The sequence below is a fragment of the Apium graveolens genome, unplaced genomic scaffold, assembly GCF_009905375.1.
Source record: "Apium graveolens cultivar Ventura unplaced genomic scaffold, ASM990537v1 ctg8774, whole genome shotgun sequence".
In the NCBI taxonomy this organism is placed as follows: Eukaryota; Viridiplantae; Streptophyta; class Magnoliopsida; order Apiales; family Apiaceae; genus Apium; species Apium graveolens.
In genome coordinates, this window is record NW_027421460.1 from 62,773 (window position 1) to 83,678 (window position 20,906).

Sequence of the window (20,906 nt, forward strand, 5' to 3'; positions counted from 1 at the left end):
CATATCATTCTTGTCCTGCTTAATTCTTATGCATAATGTTTCTGAATGAATGCCATGAACTCCTAGTTCAATGCTTATTTTCATGCCATAAATGTATCTCGTAGTACTTGCATTAATTATAGAAGAAGCATGTTTAGGATTTCAATAGGGCAAAGACTGTTAATCCTCCTTATGTAAGGTTGGAACCATTTTTCCCCTAGCCTAGAGATAATTTTGTCATAGGTATTAAAATGGAGAAAATGGCCAGTCAAAGATAAGAATTAGCATGATAAGGTGGCAGCTGTTGTTATCTCTATTTATGGTAAAATCTCTAATCCAATTGGACCCAAACTGAAAAGTTGGGTACGAAGAAATGTTAATCCATTTGTGAGTGCAAAACATAATGGATTAATTGATATATAAGTATTCTTGGTAATTGATACCCAAGGAATATGATCAAAGAAAGAGCCTCACAATCAAATGTGATTGACAAAAGCTATTCCGTCAATTATCTTTGGAGATGACAGCAAAGGTTTTCACTACGGGACAAGCTATACAGAAAAAGGAATGTCATCATGGATTCAACAATTGCTATCACTTATAACATTAATCATTGGAGTCACTGATAACAGTTGAAGCATCTTTTTTGCTGAAGAATCAAGACATAAATCCTCTTATCAGACAATTCTACATTAAAGGATAACATGTCAATTCAACGAAGGATTAGTGTCTCATCTGAAGCAGGAAGGTTGAGAAGCTTGCTCTTGTTAAGAGTAAGGAAAAGATATGCTCGTGGCTAGACTGGAATCCCAGGAATGGTGAAGTCAATGGTTTCTACTATAAAGCTTCATCTTACAAAATTTTAGCTATGGCATTAGAATCTCTCACCCTTGAACATCACACAAGGAACTCTTTTGTAAAAAGGGGTTAGTGAGAGGACTACCTCATCTGGAATTCAGAAGACGATAAATGTGAGGCATATCAGAAAGAGAAGTCAAAGACAACATCACATCAAAGTAAAGATATACCTTAGTGATGGTGGTTGACTACTCTTATTAAACAAAATTATTGTTCATGCATTCTCAAGACAAGACATCACAGATGGTGATTGATCATATTAGAAGATCAAGCAGGAAACAACTGTAAAAGAAATGATCATATGAACAGATAATAGGACTGAATTCAAGAAGCAGTTCTGATTAATATCTATAACATCAGGATTATTCTAAGACACATTCATCACTAGGAACTCAGTGTCCGAATGAAGTGGTACAAAGAAAGAACCGGAATTTGATTAAAGCTACAAGGGAAATATCAAGCTAATAAAGACTTCCTAAATACCAAAGGGCTGAAGCAGTCAACACAGTTTATAACAAGTAAGATCAAGCCTCGATCAGGATGTATACATGAAGACCACTAATGAGTAATGGCCAACAGAAGCAAACACTGGATAACCTAAAAGTGTTTGGAGAGAATGTTCTACGGAAGCAAATAATAAAATGTTTTTAGTTGTTTGAATATCTTGGCATTTGCAACTAAGACATGTAAGGATATTCTTCATGGCTATTCAGTGGAGTTTACAACCTACAGGGCATTTATGGTTTATCAATAGAAGATGATTGAAAGTCTAAATGCATAGTTCAACAACTCCATGCTCTAAGCTGTTACAGGAGAAATTAATGGTATTGATAATTCATATCCAAGCAGCGGAATAGCAGTGTATAAAACAACTCATTATTTCAATGAAGCCAGTCAGCAAGGGTAAGGATTTTCAGGAAATCCCAGCAGCAGCTTAGAGGGAGCAAAAGAAGGATCAACTAGTCAGACACAACACCACATTGAAAATCAATAGGACACTACAAGAACATATATGCTGAGACAAAGGGTTTGATTTTAATATTATTCCCAGAGTCTAGTTCTTAAGTGATCCAGATGGTGGAGTAATGATTAGCAGGGCTACTGAGTATGGATGATTATTTTTCTAGTTTTCTATCTGAAGAAGAAACTGAGAAAGTTACAGAAGCTCTGATAGATCCGGATTAATTGGGAGATTGCGAAGCAAGATGAGCTCAATCAGTCAGCAAGCAGATTGTAGGGAAGCTGGTATCCAAACCAAATGACAATTTTGTAATTGGTACAAGGATAACCAGAAGTCAAAACTGGATGACTATGGCATTGTTACGAGAGACAAGGCCAAACTGGATGCCAGGTCATTATCTGGAAGCAGTATCTTACAGAAAGTACCAGTGACAATTGTAATAACCCCAATTTTTGGAAATTTTTAAAACCCTTATGAATAGTGTTTTTGCTGAATGAGAAAACTTTTCATGCCACACTATGTAGGGGTTCTGTTATGGATATTCTAAGATCGTATTAGTATTCCATAAAGTAAATAAGTGTATGTAAAGATCGTCAGAATCCAATTCTGAACACTTTGATTTTTCCCGGAAATCCAATAGATACGGAAAGAATTGAGTATAAGGTAACAGGATAAAAAGGATTTAAATTAAAGGATTATAAGAGAGGATCATAAAAGGAATACAATATATTGAGAAAGGTTAAGGGAACCTAAGTAATAAGATCCCGGGTATGATCCCTCAAACGATAAATGAAAACAAAAGTTAAGCGAACCGTATAACAGATCAGCGGTCATTAGGCAAACAATTAGGAGGTTAATCAAGAAGGTTAGGGATGATGAGGTCATCCAACCAATAAGGAGAGGACAAAGGGGGGAGGATGACATCAGGAGCATGACATAAGCATGATATAAAGGGAAGGAGATGTGGTTAGTTTATAACCACACAAAATCAAGGTTAAATTGGTCATTAACCAAAAACAAAACAAAAGAACAACCAAGATAAGCCAAACAAATCAAAAAACACAAAATCATTTCATTCTTATCATCTTGCTCTCGGCTTTTCACCTTTTTCAAAGGAAGAAAAATCAAAAATCAAGTTCCAAGCATTGTTAAATCACAAGGTAATTATCTAAGCTTCCTTGTACATAGATATGGATATGCTATAAGTTTAAGCTCCTAATTCCTTCACAATCTCTTGCAATAAATCAAGGAAGAAGATGGTGAATAGTAACCTTCAAGAAATAACTTTAGTTTTCTTGAATTTTTATGAAAGATTAAGGTTATACAAGCAAGGATCAAGGTTCTTTAGGCATTCAAAGCTCTTGTGTTGTGTTAAAAAGCTTCAAGGAAGGTATAATCTCTTAACCAAGCTTTGTTATTGAATGTTAAGAGCATAATATGAGTATTATAGTTCATGAGAGGCTTGATGGTTGTGTATGTAGAGATTAGTGGGTTTTGGGATGTTTTTGGAGTTGTAAATCTTGGTTGTTGATTAATGAACTTAAGTGTAGTTTAAATTCATGATAAAGAATAGTATAAATTGTTAATGTTAAGTTGTGGGGGCTGTTATGATAAAGTATGGATGGAGTTTGGATTGAGTTGTGATTGTGGGTTGATTGTGAGATGATTTGGAGTTGTTTAAAATTGGGTAATCGCGTAAACATAGCCGTCGTAATGCCCGATTTACCGTAGACTGTTTTTGTTCTTAAGATCAGAACCCTTGAACCCCCTGCTAGATTATGACCACTGCCATGTTTAGATAGCTCATGTTACGGGCTTCATTTTGATATGTAGTTCGTTCGATTCCGATGCACGGTTTAGGAGAAACGACCGTTTCAAGTAACGGCGTTTCGCGAACGAAACTTTTTCCCTCGCCTTACTTTGAAATGTAGGTTAAAGACCAAAAAGGGTTAATTAATGTATGAAACATTTATGGTAAGTGTGTTAGGCAGTTGGTAAGACACTCGCGAAGGAATCGCTTTAAAACTCGTAAAGGTTAAATTATTAAAAATGGTGGAGCCGAGGGTACCCGAGTGACTTAAGCGAATCAGTGAGCGCAAAACAAGCGTTAGAGTCTAAGTTAGTTAAAGTATAGATTTACAAGTGACTTTGGTTTAATTCCAACTTACTTGTTGTTTATAGGTTACCAGACTCGTCCCGAGCCATTCGTAACCCCAGTCGCTCAGGCAAGTTTTCTACCCGTTATAACTGTTGTTGTGATGAATATATGTATATGCATTATCTTGTGATAAATGCATGTTGGTTAATTAGAAATTTTTGCGATATATTGGAGCATGCTGATATGGTATATATATGCATGCCTGTTTCATATTCTTGAAATTTATATCTGTTGGTTCAGTTGATAATACCTATGCTAGAGAATAGCGGTAACTTGCATATACCCTTAGTATAGGGACCCAAAGGTGAAAATATTTTCTAAAAACCGGGAGTCGAGGATCCCGAGTAATCTTGTATATATGGATATGGATATATATATATATAAATATTTATATATATATATATATGGTTATAGTTTTCCAAACTATTAATCGAATAAGGTTTATTCGATAACTTTAACTTTATTTATTTATTTGAATATTATTTTGAATATTATTCGAGGGCTTATGACTCTTTTATATTATTATTGAATATTATTTGAATATTCATTCGAGGGCTTATGACTCTTTTATATATTATTATTGAATATTATTTGAATATTCATTCGAGGGCTTATGACTCTTTTATATATTATTATTGAATATTATTTGAATATTCATTCGAGGGCTTATGACTCTTTTATATATTATTATTGAATATTATTTGAATATTCATTCGAGGGCTTATGACTCTTTTATATATTATTATTGAATATTATTTGAATATTCATTCGAGGGCTTATGACTCAGTTTATATTATTTAATGAATATTATTTGAATATTCATTTGAGGATCTATGACTCCGATTATTTGCTGAATTATATTCTTTATTTTATTAAAGAATAAGGTGTTAATAATCAAACTTATTTTCGATTATTCAAATAAAGATAATACTTTCATATAAGTATATCTTTGGTTATTTAATACTCGTTTCAAGTATAAGTTTTAATACTTCTACTTCAATTATTTTTATAAAGATTATTCTTTATGGGAATATTATTTAAATAATAATATTCGGTCATTTTCTAAATATTCTGGGGACTGATTTACTTCATTAAATCAGCTTTACTCCAAACACTCTTTAAAGTGTTTTCGAGTCTTCAAAATGATTTTTAAAAGTCAGAGTGGATCCCAAAACTCTTTTTTTATATTTAAGATCTTCCTTTTAAGGGGATTTAAATACTCGCTCAAAACCTGGGGAATCCGGCTCTGTGGTGTATTTTATATTCGCAACGAGGTTGCTGTTTTGAGAAAACAATTTGATTACTTGCCCAATGTTCGGGAAGTAAGTCCATTTGATTGAGTCGGCATAAGCGACAGGCCGGGGTACGGTCTATTATTGTGTAAGTGGCTGGGTGGCAGTCCATCAACGCGTGAGGGGCCGGGTAACGGTCTAGCGCGAGGTCCTAATGCGGCCAGGGTGATGACCGGTGAGGAATTCATCCATCTACAGTAGAAAAGGTTACTTATTGGTATCTTTGCCTGATCAGCAAGATATCTGGTTTATGCCAAAATTCTTTTCCTTTCCAAAATTCATTGGATGTTTCAAACTCTGTTCGTACTTTACATAACAGAGGTTCCAGGAAATGTTTAAAGAGATATATATGGGGATATATGTATATCGGGACTAAATAAAGTATCTCATAACTTTTTCATTCAATAATATTTCAAAGATTGAATCTATTCAAATCTGGTCTTGTAGTCTCATCTATGTGATGAAATTTTGAAACTGATTATAACTTGAACGGTGGTAGTTCAAGTAGTATTTGGGAAAGATATAAGTATATTGGGGTATCTTGTAACTTCATCTTTTAAACTTATATCTAATTAATAATTGTCTTATGAATGACAAAGATTTTCAGAAAAACGTTGAGACAAGGTTAGATATATGAGATCACCTTGCAACGATATTTTTTTATATATACAGTTATACACTGGGATTTTGTGTATATTATGCATGGAAGAGGACTTCCAATATTTTGAAAAGTATATATGTATATATATACACTGAATATTTTGCGACTTCATCGCATTAAGATATCAAACTTGGTTCATTTCTTTTGACCAAGACTTTCATGAGTACTATGAGAAGGCTCATATACTAGTAAGTATATACTAGTAATTATCTTACACTCGATAAAGATTCTAGTAAGTATCCATTTAGATACTTATATTATTGTTATCACTATATATTATCTTGCGAGCTGTAAGGCTCACTCTTGCTTTATTTCTTCATCACACAACAACAGTTAGGAAAGATGGCCAGACTCCAGCAGACCCAGTGCAAGCGCGTGGGAAGCGTCCCGCGTCTTCCCGATGATGTTGTGGCTGCTATAGCTGCAGAGGTAGATCTATTGGTAGATCAGGCACTCTATTTTTGAGAATCAATTATGTATAATTATAACTTGTGGCAGAAAATGGCAATTAACTGTAAATTATCAAGTAATCATTTTGGGTTGTAATAATTTTAAATTGTGGATTCAAAGACTTGTACTTATTTCAATTTCATCTCTGAGACTATAACGGGTTGTGGTGTGTGTTAGTATGGGGTCACAGCATGAGGTTATTTATTATTAATTAAGTGGAGTGTTATTGTGGAAAGAAAGACCGTGACAACCCGGATCCCCAACCCCGGATCTGGGGGTGTTACAGAAATGGTATCAGAGCTAAGCGTTATAAACCTCAGAGATGATGGGACGTTAAGATAATAAGTTAACTAAGATAATAAGAACTCTTGCCAAGTTCATAGTCGGGCTACCTAACGTAGCACCGACAGTTAAAACCCTTATGGGAACCCTTATAAATATCGTGATAGAAGCGTAGTTCGTTATCGTAGATGGTAGCGGGACTCCGAACCCTGAGGTTGAGGAGCAACAGCGCGATGATGTTTTATTACTGACTGGAGATCAGATTGTGGATCCAATAGAGCGTCCTAATGCAGGACCGGATGATGTTGATATTGAGAATGTAGCGGTTGAGGAGGTTGTCCTAGAAGGGATAGTTGTTGAGGAGGATCCCAAGGAGGATCCTGACAAGATTGGATAAAGGACCACTGATGAATTGATGACCATGGTTAGGTCGACTACCAGAGGTAGGATTGGTCGGTCACTACCGGAGGTTCGTTCAAGTTGTAAAGATAGTAGCCCCTTTAACGCGGCTTACTCGTAAGACTGAGAAGTTCGAATAGGCAGAGAAATGCGATAACAGCTTTTAAGAAATGAAGCAAAGGTTGGTGACGGCCCCTATGTTGGCGTTGCCGGATGGAAAAAGGAGATTTTGTGATTTGTAAGTGACGCTTCGCATAAGGAATTAGGGTGCTTCTTATATAGGCGTCAAGACAATTAAGGGAATATAAAATTCGATATCTCCACCCATGAGCTTGGGCTCGTGGCAATAGGTTTGCCCTAAATATTGGAGGCACTACTTGTATGGATAGAAGTGCGAGATTTACACAAACCATAGGAGCTCTAGTACATTTTGCGTAGAAAGAGCTCAACATACGCCAGAGGAGGCGGTTAGAGCTAATCAAGAATTATGATTGGGAGATTCTTTATCATTCGGGGAAAGCCAATATGGTGGCTGATGCCCTTAGTAAAAAAGGAGAGACTCAAGATGATAATGTCTTTGGGAGAGTTGATAAGAGATTTTGAGAAAATGGAAATAGTAGTGAAGGTAACCGGAGCCGATACCGAAAAGTTGTTTGAGATTGCTATACAGCCCGAATTATTGGAAAGGAACATATTGTGCCAGAAAAAGTGATGAATGAAGGCAGAGAGCCAACAAATAGATATGAGATTAATACCGAGAGAGATGATAAGGGAATAATGAGGTATTCCTATAGAATTTGGGTTCCAAATGTTTAAGAGCTTAAAGATGAAATCTTAGATGAAAGCTAGTTTGAGGAATAAGAGTTAGGGCAAACCCTGAACGTGATAGTCAGGGAGGTCACCATCAAGATAGAAGGAACCCATAACATAATGAAGTGGAAAATGAGAATTTAAAATGTATAAGATAACCCCAAGTATGGGAGAAGGATGAAACATTTCATACTAAGGAAACAGAAAGTCGAGTAAGGAAAGGAGACCCGAGACGGCACTCCTATACGGCAATTCATGGACCTGTCTAAAAAGGACTTAGACTATTATCCCCAACCACCACCCTGAGGAAATAATGCGGTGAGAAATTCTTTCAGGACCTTTAAGTCGCTAAGCTCTCAGAGTTCCAAGGAACAGGTTGACCCAGTCGAGGCAAGAGCCTGGCTAAAGGAAATATAGGAATTATTTGAGATTCTAAATGATTGACGAATCACAAAAGACTATTTTTATCACTTACCCTCCTAAGAGAGAGACCACCCGCTGGTGAAAGACCAAGGAAGGCACGGAGCAAGAGATTATAATAAACTGATTTAAGTTCAGTCAATTGTTTTCAGGAAAGTACTTCCCAAGGTTATGGAGATAGTGTAAAAGCTTTAGAGCCAGAACAAAGGCAGACGAGTATGATGAATTATGAATCTAAGTTGTAAAAGTTGTCAAGATTCGTTCTAAGGACACGAATCCAGAATGACGGGATGTTTGAAATCAATGCTTATGTTGTGTTGGTTCATGAAATAATGATAAGAGAAAAGGGAAATAAAAAGGAACTGAAGTGGAAAGGGATATAAAGGCAAAAGAGTTTGAGGTATGATAAGGGAGTCGGGTATGAGGAAACCCTAAAGACTCATAGCAATAGAAATAGAAAAGTATGTAATCGTCAGGATGATGATGATCCACCATGAGTTAAAATTGATGGTTGAAGGCATAAGAGATACATATATTGTACCCCCTTTAAGTTGGGAGGATTCGAGGAAACCTTGAGATAATTCGAAGGATAAATAATGAGACGCGGATAGACTAAGGAGACAAGGAAGTAAGAAATTAGGAAAATTGGATAAAGGAAGTGACCTTCAAGAATGTGAAGTGTAAGACCGGTGGCTTGATACCCAGAAAGGGAGACGCCAGGTATGAGAGATATCCCAACATTGAGATGACTGTTGAGATAAACAACAAAAGTAAATAAGGAATTATTAAGAAGAAGTTCACGTTGAACACGACCAATATCTTCCAGAACATCCTTGTTATCGTTACCAAATTAGGCAAGACAAGCGGATAACCGTTGTTATCTTTTGGAGGCCATATTGATTGACCCCATTTTGAATACAGATGTTATTGTGAAATTAGACATGTACTATCGAGGTGGGAATGATTGAGTAAGACACCCTTATCAGGGATATATGACTTGATTTATCCATGGAAGGATGCAGGTACCTTTTAAAGGTGGAATTAAGGATAGAACATCGGTAACTTAAAATGAATCCTAGGGGAATGCATAAAGGTTGGCATTTCACCCTTAATAGGGATAGTGTGAGTTTTGACAGTATGAATTGGAAATGATTAAGGTAATAACAACCTTTAAGAATCAGTGGAGAAATTTTTCAGAAGTATATAGACAATGATTCTGGTATTATTAAATGGTATCTTGATATGCCCTGTATCTAGGGAATACAGGAGGAACGAATCAAGGATAACCTTAGAGGTTTTGCAAGGAGAAAGGAAATATTCGAAATTCTCAAGAATAAAAATGTTGATAAAGGAAATATGACATAATTATAATGATGCCAAGTGGGGCACGTGTTAAACCACGAGAAAGTATGGATCGAACCAGTAATGGTCGAAATTGTTCAGGGCAATTAGGACTTAAGATAAAAAAAAATGTTCTAAGTACGATTGAGAGTCAGTCTTGACAGTGATTAGCCTCTAAAGATTGAGGCAATAACTTATGGAAAAATGGTGATAATTTTTTTATTTTTACTCATCAGACTTTAAAGAAAACATCTTCACATAAGCTGTGATTGAAATGAGATAGAAAATTATTTGGAGGTGGTTAAAATGACATTGACTGTAAGGAAATTTTACTATCAGGAAAGGCCAAAGAGGTGGCCGACACTTTAAAGGTAAAAAGATAATTATCGGCGCTCGTGCCAGGAGAATACAATGATAATGGTTAAAGCCGTGAAGATTGTATTATGATTTGAAAGATTGACATTCCTTCTGATGACTGTGCAATACCCAACCGTAATAGTAGTTGGTAAAGGTTTAATTTGTGTAATCGCCATGAACGGGCTATCTATCTTAGAAGGTCCTATCTTGAGATAAGCCAGGACCATGTTTCAAAAAGGACCAAACAAACCTTTGAGTTAAGTCTTCTATTGAAGGCATATGATTAAGAATGGTATTAACCTGCTATCGGTGCTTTGATTGAAACTCTTCTGTAATTTTATATGCTTCATGTCATGTATGTATGTCAGGATCAGGAGTGTACTCCATGAATCATGAATGGTGATTATGTTACCTCCTTAGAAGGATTTGATACGACATGTATGGACTCCGTATGGTTAGCTATTAAGACTTCATGGAAAATGAATGACGACAGTAGGTCAGTGGTGGACCATAGTAAGGCAGCAATGATTCTGCGAGTATTGAGCTGATTACAACCGTGAGAGTTGTATTGGAATGGATGTTGAGATTGAGTACCACTAATCGGGTCGTGGTAGTGTATAAGTTATCATTGATAGACTAATTAAGTAGAGTATCTACCTAGTGAATATTTATTCTTTCTTATCAATAGAGAGTCGTATTATTATACGAAGAAGGTTGCGGTATAGAAATGGGTTCTAGTAACGATGAGGTCTAGAATGAGATCCCAGATTCGATTTTCGATGTCGAGGGAGTTTCAAAGGTGATTGTGTATAAGCTCGAGGAAGAGCATGGGTCCATAGAATGATGAACGGAATAGAAATATTTAGGCATGGGAAATACGATGCTATAATACTTGATGTTGATATAAATACTCATATGTTTCGTTCTCCTATGACAAACCTCTATAGTTCAGAGGTAGATTCCAAGCCAGATATTTTATGGCAATATTTTTACATATATACAATTCTCTTCAGTTCGTTCTTTTCTCTTCTTTTCATTTCATGTAAGCTGAGAAGAACAACCCTTTCAGAAGGGGAGGTATTGCCGAATGACTATCTATCTTTGTGATAGAAGCCTAGTAGGATACCACATGTTGTTTAATTGCTTGTCAAGTACTAAAGGCTGGCCACCTTCTGTACTAACTATGCGATATAACAAGTGTTCATGATCATAGTGATCTCTCAACAAATTCCTTTACTTCTATATGATTGATCAAATTTTAGAAAATAGAAACAACTGAAAAAGGAGTAATAAAGTGGTGGTAGTATGCGGAATGGGAACACATTCGTGATACTAAGGTTGACGTGGTTATTAAAAGGTTATAGAACGCTAACAAGCAAAAGTATAACCAGTATAATATTAGGAACGGAAGGTAGTAGCGATTACGAACTGGAAAAGAATGGGTATTGAAAAGCAAAAGCTCTAATGCTAAAAGCTATAATGAGAGTCTGTGCAATAGACTTGAGAGAAATTGGAATGATCACTTAACACGGATTGAGTTTTCTTACGATAATAGATCCTATGTCAGTATTGAGGTATCGCCTTATGAGATCCTTGAGGGAAGACAATGTCGATCTCCCTTATGTTAGGATGGAGTTGTAGAGCGCAAGATGCTCGGACCCGCAGTAGTCCAAAGGACCAAGGATATGATAGATCTAATCAGAGGACGGCTGGTAGTAGCCCAAGATGGACATGATAAGTATGTTGATTTGACACGAAAGGATAAAGGGTATGAAATAGGGGACCTAGTAATGTTATAGGTATCCCTTGGAAAGGATTGATGAGGTTCGGAAAGAAAGGAAAGCTAAGTCTACAATTTGTTGGACCCTTGGATATATTAAGACGTTTGGGAAGTTAGCATATGAGCTAGCCCTAACCCCGAACATGTAGCAGGTCGTAACGTGTTTCACGTATCAGTGTTAAGGAAGTGTAATTCAGATGCCAGATAAATAGAGGCATATGAGCGCATAGGCATGCGACCAAACATAACCTATAGGGAGCAACCAGAAAGGGTTATATATCGAAAAGGAACGAGTGCTTAGGAGAAGGGTTATCAAACTAGTAAGAGTTTGATGGTAGAACCACAATGTGGGAAAATTTACTCGAGAGTTAGAAAGTGCAATGCTAAGAGAGTATCCCTATTCATTTTCTATTTGATTCCGGGACGGAATCCTTTTAAGGAGGGGAGACTGTAATAACCCCAATTTTTGGAAATTTTTGAAACCCTTATGAATAGTGTTTTTGCTGAATGAGAAAACTTTTCATGCCACACTATGTAGGGGTTCTGTTATGGATATTCTAAAAATCGTATTAGTATTCCATAAAGTAAATAAGTGTATGTAAAGATCGTCAGAATCCAATTCTGAACACTTTGATTTTTCCCGGAAATCCAATAGATACGGAAAGAATTGAGTATAAGGTAACAGGATAAAAAGGATTTAAATTAAAGGATTATAAGAGAGGATCATAAAAGGAATACAATATATTGAGAAAGGTTAAGGGAACCTAAGTAATAAGATCCCGGGTATGATCCCTCAAACGATAAACGAAAACAAAAGTTAAGCGAACCGTATAACAGATCAGCGGTCATTAGGCAAACAATTAGGAGGTTAATCAAGAAGGTTAGGGATGATGAGGTCATCCAACCAATAAGGAGAGGACAAAGGGGGGAGGATGACATCAGGAGCATGACATTAGCATGACATAAAGGGAAGGAGATGTGGTTAGTTTATAACCACACAAAATCAAGGTTAAATTGGTCATTAACCGAAAACAAAACAAAAGAACAACCAAGCTAAGCCAAACAAATCAAAAAACACAAAATCATTTCATTCTTATCATCTTGCTCTCGGCTTTTCACCTTTTTCAAAGGAAGAAAAATCAAAAATCAAGTTCCAAGCATTGTTAAATCACAAGGTAATTATCTAAGCTTCCTTGTACATAGATATGGATATGCTATAAGTTTAAGCTCCTAATTCCTTCACAATCTCTTGCAATAAATCAAGGAAGAAGATGGTGAATAGTAACCTTCAAGAAATAACTTTAGTTTTCTTGAATTTTTATGAAAGATTAAGGTTATACAAGCAAGGATCAAGGTTCTTTAGGCATTCAAAGCTCTTGTGTTGTGTTAAAAAGCTTCAAGGAAGGTATAATCTCTTAACCAAGCTTTGTTATTGAATGTTAAGAGCATAATATGAGTATTATAGTTCATGAGAGGCTTGATGGTTGTGTATGTAGAGATTAGTGGGTTTTGGGATGTTTTTGGAGTTGTAAATCTTGGTTGTTGATTAATGAACTTAAGTGTAGTTTAAATTCATGATAAAGAATAGTATAAATTGTTAATGTTAAGTTGTGGGGGCTGTTATGATAAAGTATGGATGGAGTTTGGATTGAGTTGTGATTGTGGGTTGATTGTGAGATGATTTGGAGTTGTTTAAAATTGGGTAATCGCGTAAACATAGCCGTCGTAATGCCCGATTTACCGTAGATTGTTTTTGTTCTTAAGATCAGAACCCTTGAACCCCCTGCTAGATTATGACCACTGCCATGTTTAGATAGCTCATGTTACGGGCTTCGTTTTGATATGTAGTTCGTTCGATTCCGATGCACGGTTTAGGAGAAACGACCGTTTCAAGTAACGGCGTTTCGCGAACGAAACTTTTTCCCTCGCCTTACTTTGAAATGTAGGTTAAAGACCAAAAAGGGTTAATTAATGTATGAAACATTTATGGTAAGTGTGTTAGGCAGTTGGTAAGACACTCGCGAAGGAATCGCTTTAAAACTCGTAAAGGTTAAATTATTAAAAATGGTGGAGCCCAGGGTACCCGAGTGACTTAAGCGAATCAGTGAGCGCAAAACAAGCGTTAGAGTCTAAGTTAGTTAAAGTATAGATTTACAAGTGACTTTGGTTTAATTCCAACTTACTTGTTGTTTATAGGTTACCAGACTCGTCCCGAGCCATTCGTAACCCCAGTCGCTCAGGCAAGTTTTCTACCCGTTATAACTGTTGTTGTGATGAATATATGTATATGCATTATCTTGTGATAGATGCATGTTGGTTAATTAGCAATTTTTGCGATATATTGGAGCATGCTGATATGGTATATATATGCATGCCTGTTTCATATTCTTGAAATTTATATCTGTTGGTTCAGTTGATAATACCTATGCTAGAGAATAGCGGTAACTTGCATATACCCTTAGTATAGGGACCCAAAGGTGAAAATATTTTCTAAAAACCGGGAGTCGAGGATCCCGAGTAATCTTGTATATATGGATATGGATATATATATATATATTTATATATATATATATATGGTTATAGTTTTCCAAACTATTAATCGAATAAGGTTTATTCGATAACTTTAACTTTATTTATTTATTTGAATATTATTTTGAATATTATTCGAGGGCTTATGACTCTTTTATATTATTATTGAATATTATTTGAATATTCATTCGAGGGCTTATGACTCTTTTATATATTATTATTGAATATTATTTGAATATTCATTCGAGGGCTTATGACTCTTTTATATATTATTATTGAATATTATTTGAATATTCATTCGAGGGCTTATGACTCTTTTATATATTATTATTGAATATTATTTGAATATTCATTCGAGGGCTTATGACTCTTTTATATATTATTATTGAATATTATTTGAATATTCATTCGAGGGCTTATGACTCAGTTTATATTATTTAATGAATATTATTTGAATATTCATTTGAGGATCTATGACTCCGATTATTTGCTGAATTATATTCTTTATTTTATTAAAGAATAAGGTGTTAATAATCAAACTTATTTTCGATTATTCAAATAAAGATAATACTTTCATATAAGTATATCTTTGGTTATTTAATACTCGTTTCAAGTATAAGTTTTAATACTTCTACTTCAATTATTTTTATAAAGATTATTCTTTATGGGAATATTATTTAAATAATAATATTCGGTCATTTTCTAAATATTCTGGGGACTGATTTACATCATTAAATCAGCTTTACTCCAAACACTCTTTAAAGTGTTTTCGAGTCTTCAAAATGATTTTTAAAAGTCAGAGTGGATCCCAAAACTCTTTTTTTATATTTAAGATCTTCCTTTTAAGGGGATTTAAATACTCGCTCAAAACCTGGGGAATCCGGCTCTGTGGTGTATTTTATATTCGCAACGAGGTTGCTGTTTTGAGAAAACAATTTGATTACTTGCCCAATGTTCGGGAAGTAAGTCCATTTGATTGAGTCGGCATAAGCGACAGGCCGGGGTACGGTCTATTATTGTGTAAGTGGCTGGGTGGCAGTCCATCAACGCGTGAGGGGCCGGGTAACGGTCTAGCGCGAGGTCCTAATGCGGCCAGGGTGATTGTAAGAACCCTGATTTTTTGTAATATTTTAAAACTTCTGTGAATAGTAACTTGAGCTGATTAAGTAATACGTATGGGGATCATCATAAAATGAATAGTGGAATTTTGAGAATCCGAGATCATATTCTTGTTTATCGAGGAAAATAAGTGAATGTAAAAGCCGACGAAATTCGAAGATTTACGATTATACTACATTTTTTTCGTATCCGTAAAGAATGGCGTAGAACCGGGAATACTACATGAAATAAATAATATATCAAGGTGTTTCTATGATCAAGAGAAGGAATGGAATTGGTTATAGTATTATAAGCGATAAAAGAAATCGCTACGAAACAAGTCGTTATACGTGGAATCTATCGGAATGGAACGACGATTGCGTTTACGATAAATAAAGGAATGAGAAATTAAATCCCATGCAAGTTGGCCATGCATAACCAAGTCCTAACTAGTAGTTAGGAGTGTAACTAGATGATTAGAAGTTAACTAGAATAGTTAGTGGAATAGTGTTGAATAGTGATGGGAGACAAACAAGTACACAAGCCATACTTCTCCCTTTTCTCACTTCATCACACAATCAAACCAACCTATACCTTTGCCAAATTATTGTCAAATCTGCTGCATACATCCCATATATTCATTATACACTCCCACACTTCATCCACAAAAGAAAACAACCCTCTTTTCCCTCACTTAAAGCTCTCCCATTTTACATTCCAGCAGTTCGGATTTTCTGAGCAAGGGAGAAAGAAAAATTCATAACTCAAAATGTACGCATTCAAATGTCATGAAATTTTTACCATAGCTTCTATATATCTTGGGTAAGATTCGTACCAAATTTCAGCCTCAAATTAGTTTTTTTCAATTTTATAAAAATGTTTGAATGAGGTGCTGAAAAGTAACTCCAAAATTCTAACTTGTTTCTTGGTTTTGTTTCTTAAGGATCTAGCCCTTCTAAGTGTTTTTCAAGCAAACCAAGCCCTAATCACCTTAGTACTAACCCTCCTAGTGCTCAATAAGGTATAACTTCCAACTCTTTAAAGTTTTAAGGGTGGGTTTAAGAGTTATTTATGATGTAGTGTCAAGATCCAAGAGTTTGTGTATGTGTAAGGTTGTTTTACTCATATTCTTGCTAAGTACTTGAGTTTTTGAGTTATGATTCTTTTATTTGATGATAGATAAAGTATATAAGGTGTATGTGGGTGGATCTTGAGAAGTAAGAAGTGTTGTGTTGGTCATAAGTAGTGATTGTGTCAAGAACAAGTAGTAGAAATGGAATATGGAGCCTATTGCACTTGGTCTGCCTTCTGCAGTGTATTCGGCCATGTAAATGTTTGAAATTTGTGAGTCACTGGCCATGACTGGGTAGATCTTGATTTGTAGTTTCTGTACATGTGTGGATCATCACGAGGGGATTTACGGTTTAAAAATTATGATCGTTTTAGTGTAGAGCGTTCATACGAAAAGCCAACTGCGCATAGGCCACTTGCTTAATAATTTTGAAAGGCTAAAAATGATTTCGAAAATTTGGAAAAATCATGATAATTAAATAATGCAGCAAGGAAGACTGTCCAAAAAGAATTTTAAGAAAATATTAATTTTTCGATTTTATAAAAATGTTTTAGTAAAGCGAATCGATAATCGCGTACTAACTAAGATCGTTGGTTATTGATTTTAGATCGCCAACAAAAGCCCCGAGACCATACCACTCCTAGCACTCGAGGCAAGTTTACGAAACCCTAACACAAATTATCCATGCTATATATACTTTTGTGATATTGATGCCATGATTTATAATTCGAAAATATATGCTTGTCTGTGATATCAATACATTCCAATTATGTGATTATTTACGGAGACGAACTTCGTTTTATACGAGTATGAGAAATTGAAACGTAATTTTAATATAATACAAGATAGTGGGAGTCGGAGATAGTTTTAAATCAATTTAATCCCGGAACGAGCCGGACGCGGAAAATTTCGATTTCAATAAATAAAGTACTTTCGCGTAACATACATATCAAACGAGCGATTGAGATTTGATTTATAACTAAAAGAGGTAATCGAATACTCACTCAAGGGATATCCTACTTGACTATTTATTTATAAGTAATACCTAAAGAGTTACTAAAATATCCGGAAAATACTTAAAGTAATATTGAAAAGTTTTTAAATCAATTCACTCTATCTAAAATGTATGTAACCATTCGAAGGATAATTATAAGATGTCGAATCCCGTCTTAAGTATTTAATTAAGATTTTTATCAATTCATTGAACCTTATTAAGAAACATTTTGTACTTAAGGTTTTATCAATTCATTGGACCCTTCATAAAAATATTATGAGACCGTAAATATTTAATATTACGTACCTCAAAAAAAAATCATTTAAAAATAGACATAGTTCCCAAGGATACTTTCTAAATTATTCAAAATTTCTCGGAAGAGATCAATCATCTGAAACTTATCAAAACCTTAGGGAACTTAGTCTAGAAGCATGAAGGTTTTGCTTCCTCGCTCAATGAAAAACAAGTGAACAATATATGTAAAACTCTACTACGGTTAAGGGTAGAAAACGATTTTTAAATTCAAAACTCCGACAACTCCCAAGAATCAATTGTAATAAAAGTGACCGATAAATTACCTTGTTTAAAGGTCAACTGAGAACGATCTATTCCTTCGATAAAGGATTTTATCTAAATGATATAATTGTTTTGGGACTGGAATGTGGCTTACCCGGCACGGAGAGGTATCGGGTAGTGACCAAGCGCGGAGTGGCGCAGTATACAGTTATGTGGTCTCTGTGACCATTGACTTTCGGACTTGCACGGAAATGGGCAACCATCGTGTAATGTCTTGATAAGCCCAAAGGCGGCTAGGTTTGTATTCCTTCTACTAGTAGAGAAAATTTCGTATTCGGCTGATCACCGGTACGTGGTTTATTCCAGTATAGTCCCTTCCTCCACTTTGGATAAATTGTTGTGAAACCTACAACAGAAGGCCGATAAGGCTGAGTTTTAAATAAGGATGTTGATGTTCATATATCACATCCATATGAGAATCTTGGTTCAAGCATCATATTGAGATTTTGAGATAAAATGAGTACGAGTATAAGCCGATTAAACTGATACAGTTAAAGTTGAGTTTTTCATAAAATTGACAAGCATATAAACTTTTAGAAACCTTGGTTATACAATGCCTAATGGTTGTTTTTCCCTAAATGATTATATTGAGATAATGGATATCTATATCTTGCTGAGCATTAGTGCTCACTCTTGCTTTTATAAATATCATATCACAACAGATTACCAGCATGGCCCGAACCAGGATGACTGCCCGCAAACGGGTAGGGGACGCCCGTGAGTACCGTAGACTGTTCGTCCGCCAGCCACCTCAGGTAGACGAATAGAGATAGTTTCCTTTTGAGTACTTGAACCAAGACTATTTGTGACCCGAGTCAGTCTCATGTAGAGCTGTTCTCGGCATTCACTCTTTTGAGATAATTTCCTTTGGTCTGTAATAACTTAAATACTTTAACGTTAATTTAGTAATGTTTCTGAGCATATAACCTGTGTGTGTGTGAGTTTGGTTAAAAGGTCGAGTAATGATGTGAAAAGAGGATTAATTATTTATTAGTCAATATTAAGTGATCGTAACGACCCGAATTCCCGACCTTGAATTTGGGGGTGTTACAGAAATGGTATCAGAGCCCTAGGTTATAAGTCTCAGAAATGTTAGGTGAATCAACTGAATCAATGAACTAGAACTCACATAGAGTTCGTAGTCGGGCTACGAGGGTAGCACTGATATTAAGAACCCTTAGGGGTGATTTAAGTATCCAAGGATAGTAATACGTGTGTTAAATGACTTGTAGGTACCCGATGTGTTAGACCCTGAGGCTGTAGAGGCGTACGAGAGAGAGCATGATGAGGCCCTTTTAGCTGAGATCGAGGTAGCAGACCCTGCCCCCACTGTGGGCTTAGAGGTATTCGAGTACCCGGAGACTGACCCTGAGGAGGACTCAGAGGAGGACCCCACTGAGCCAGACACTGAGATAGCCCCTCCTGAGGATATTCCATACGGCAGCACGGAGGTTTCGTCTCCAGAGATGATGAGGGTGGATGTGCATCAGAGGTCGATAGAGCGTTTGTTAGATCGGATCTCAGCAGCCCAGGCTCGAGTCGCTGAGCTCGAGAGCGAGACGGGAGTAGCAGATTTGATGGATAGGATGATAGCTCTGCAGGCTAGAGTCACTGCACTGACTGAGGAGTTAGAGGCGGAGCTAGGGGCATCCACCCCAGTGAGGACACCCACCTCATCCCCTGTACCAGTTAGTCCCGCACGGACTGAGACCGACGACGGCATGGACCCTATTCTTGACGGTGTGGCAGCGACTCCTGCAAATTCCCCACTTCCACCACCCCTACCAGTCATATCCCTAGCAGTTCACGACTGGGTGGTAGGTCGCTATGCTGCTGATCTGACAGCGGCTGAGGCCCGTATTACCGAGCTGAGGGACCAGCTTTCCATCGAGCGGCACATGAGGATAGAGGCCCGAGCCAGGCGAGGATACCCCAGCGCCCGACGCGTGCGCAGGACCATTCGCCGCATAGAGCAGAGGACCATCGGTAGGATTCACCGCTTATCCCCCCAGCGTGACTTGGTGAGTAGGCGCGAGGTTATTAGGGTTGTGGTTCGCGCTATGAGGCGGATTCGTGATGTTACTCATGGCTAGTGGACACTGTTAGTAGTTGGTTGTTGTTCCTCAGTGGTGGTACTTAGTTGTTTTGTGATAGTTGTTCTGGGTTGTTGTCTTTGATAGTGCCACCAGCTAAGGATTATTGTATTAAGGCAAATTGTACTTTTATTATTCAGTATGTTGTACCTAGACCCGGCGTATGGCCAAATTATGTATAATTATCATGTTGTTTAATTGCGATTTCTAGATTGTGGTTTAATCTTCTTTCATACCTGCATAATTACATACTGTCATAACAAATCAGGAAGCATGAGAATTGGCAAGTGGAAACAACCTAAATAAGTTTATGTAACAGGAAAATGCCGCCAAGGAGAATAGTAACAAGAACTCGCCCGGCTGCATCTGGCGGCCAGGGTAGTAATAATGAGCAAGGGCATCGAGCACAGACCCCACCATTAAGATTTAACAAAGAACGAAATGAGTATGATGATGAGGACTATGAGGAGTCAGAGGCTGAAGATACTCAGGGGATGGAAATGCCAGTGAACCCTATGGAGCAGTTTGTAGAACTTCTGAGGCAAAACCTGCAGCAGCAACGACCACCCCAGCAACCCCAGCAGGCCATGGCTAATGCATTTAAATCTTTCAAGTCGGTCAAGCCCCCAGAGTTTCACGGTGTTACTGACCCAGTTCAGGCCAGGGCTTGGCTAAAAGAGGTAGAAAAGACCTTTGAGCGAATCGGCACTGAAGAAGCCCACAAGACTAATTTTGCCACTTATCTCTTAAAGGGTGAGGCTAACTATTGGTGGGAAGCCAAGAAAAATATGGAGCC

The 20,906-nt window shown here is 36.6% G+C and overlaps 1 protein-coding gene across 1 annotated transcript; it reads left to right on the forward strand.

Moving 5' to 3' along the window:
- The first annotated feature begins 18,675 nt into the window (after nt 1-18,675).
- On the forward strand, nt 18,676-20,265 carry LOC141705320 (uncharacterized). Its single transcript, XM_074508330.1, has 2 exons — nt 18,676-18,772; nt 19,250-20,265. The coding sequence occupies exons 1-2, from the start codon at nt 18,689-18,691 to the stop codon at nt 20,108-20,110; spliced, it is 945 nt and encodes a 314-aa protein (XP_074364431.1). The 5' UTR covers nt 18,676-18,688; the 3' UTR covers nt 20,111-20,265.
- Nucleotides 20,266-20,906: the final 641 nt, after the last annotated feature.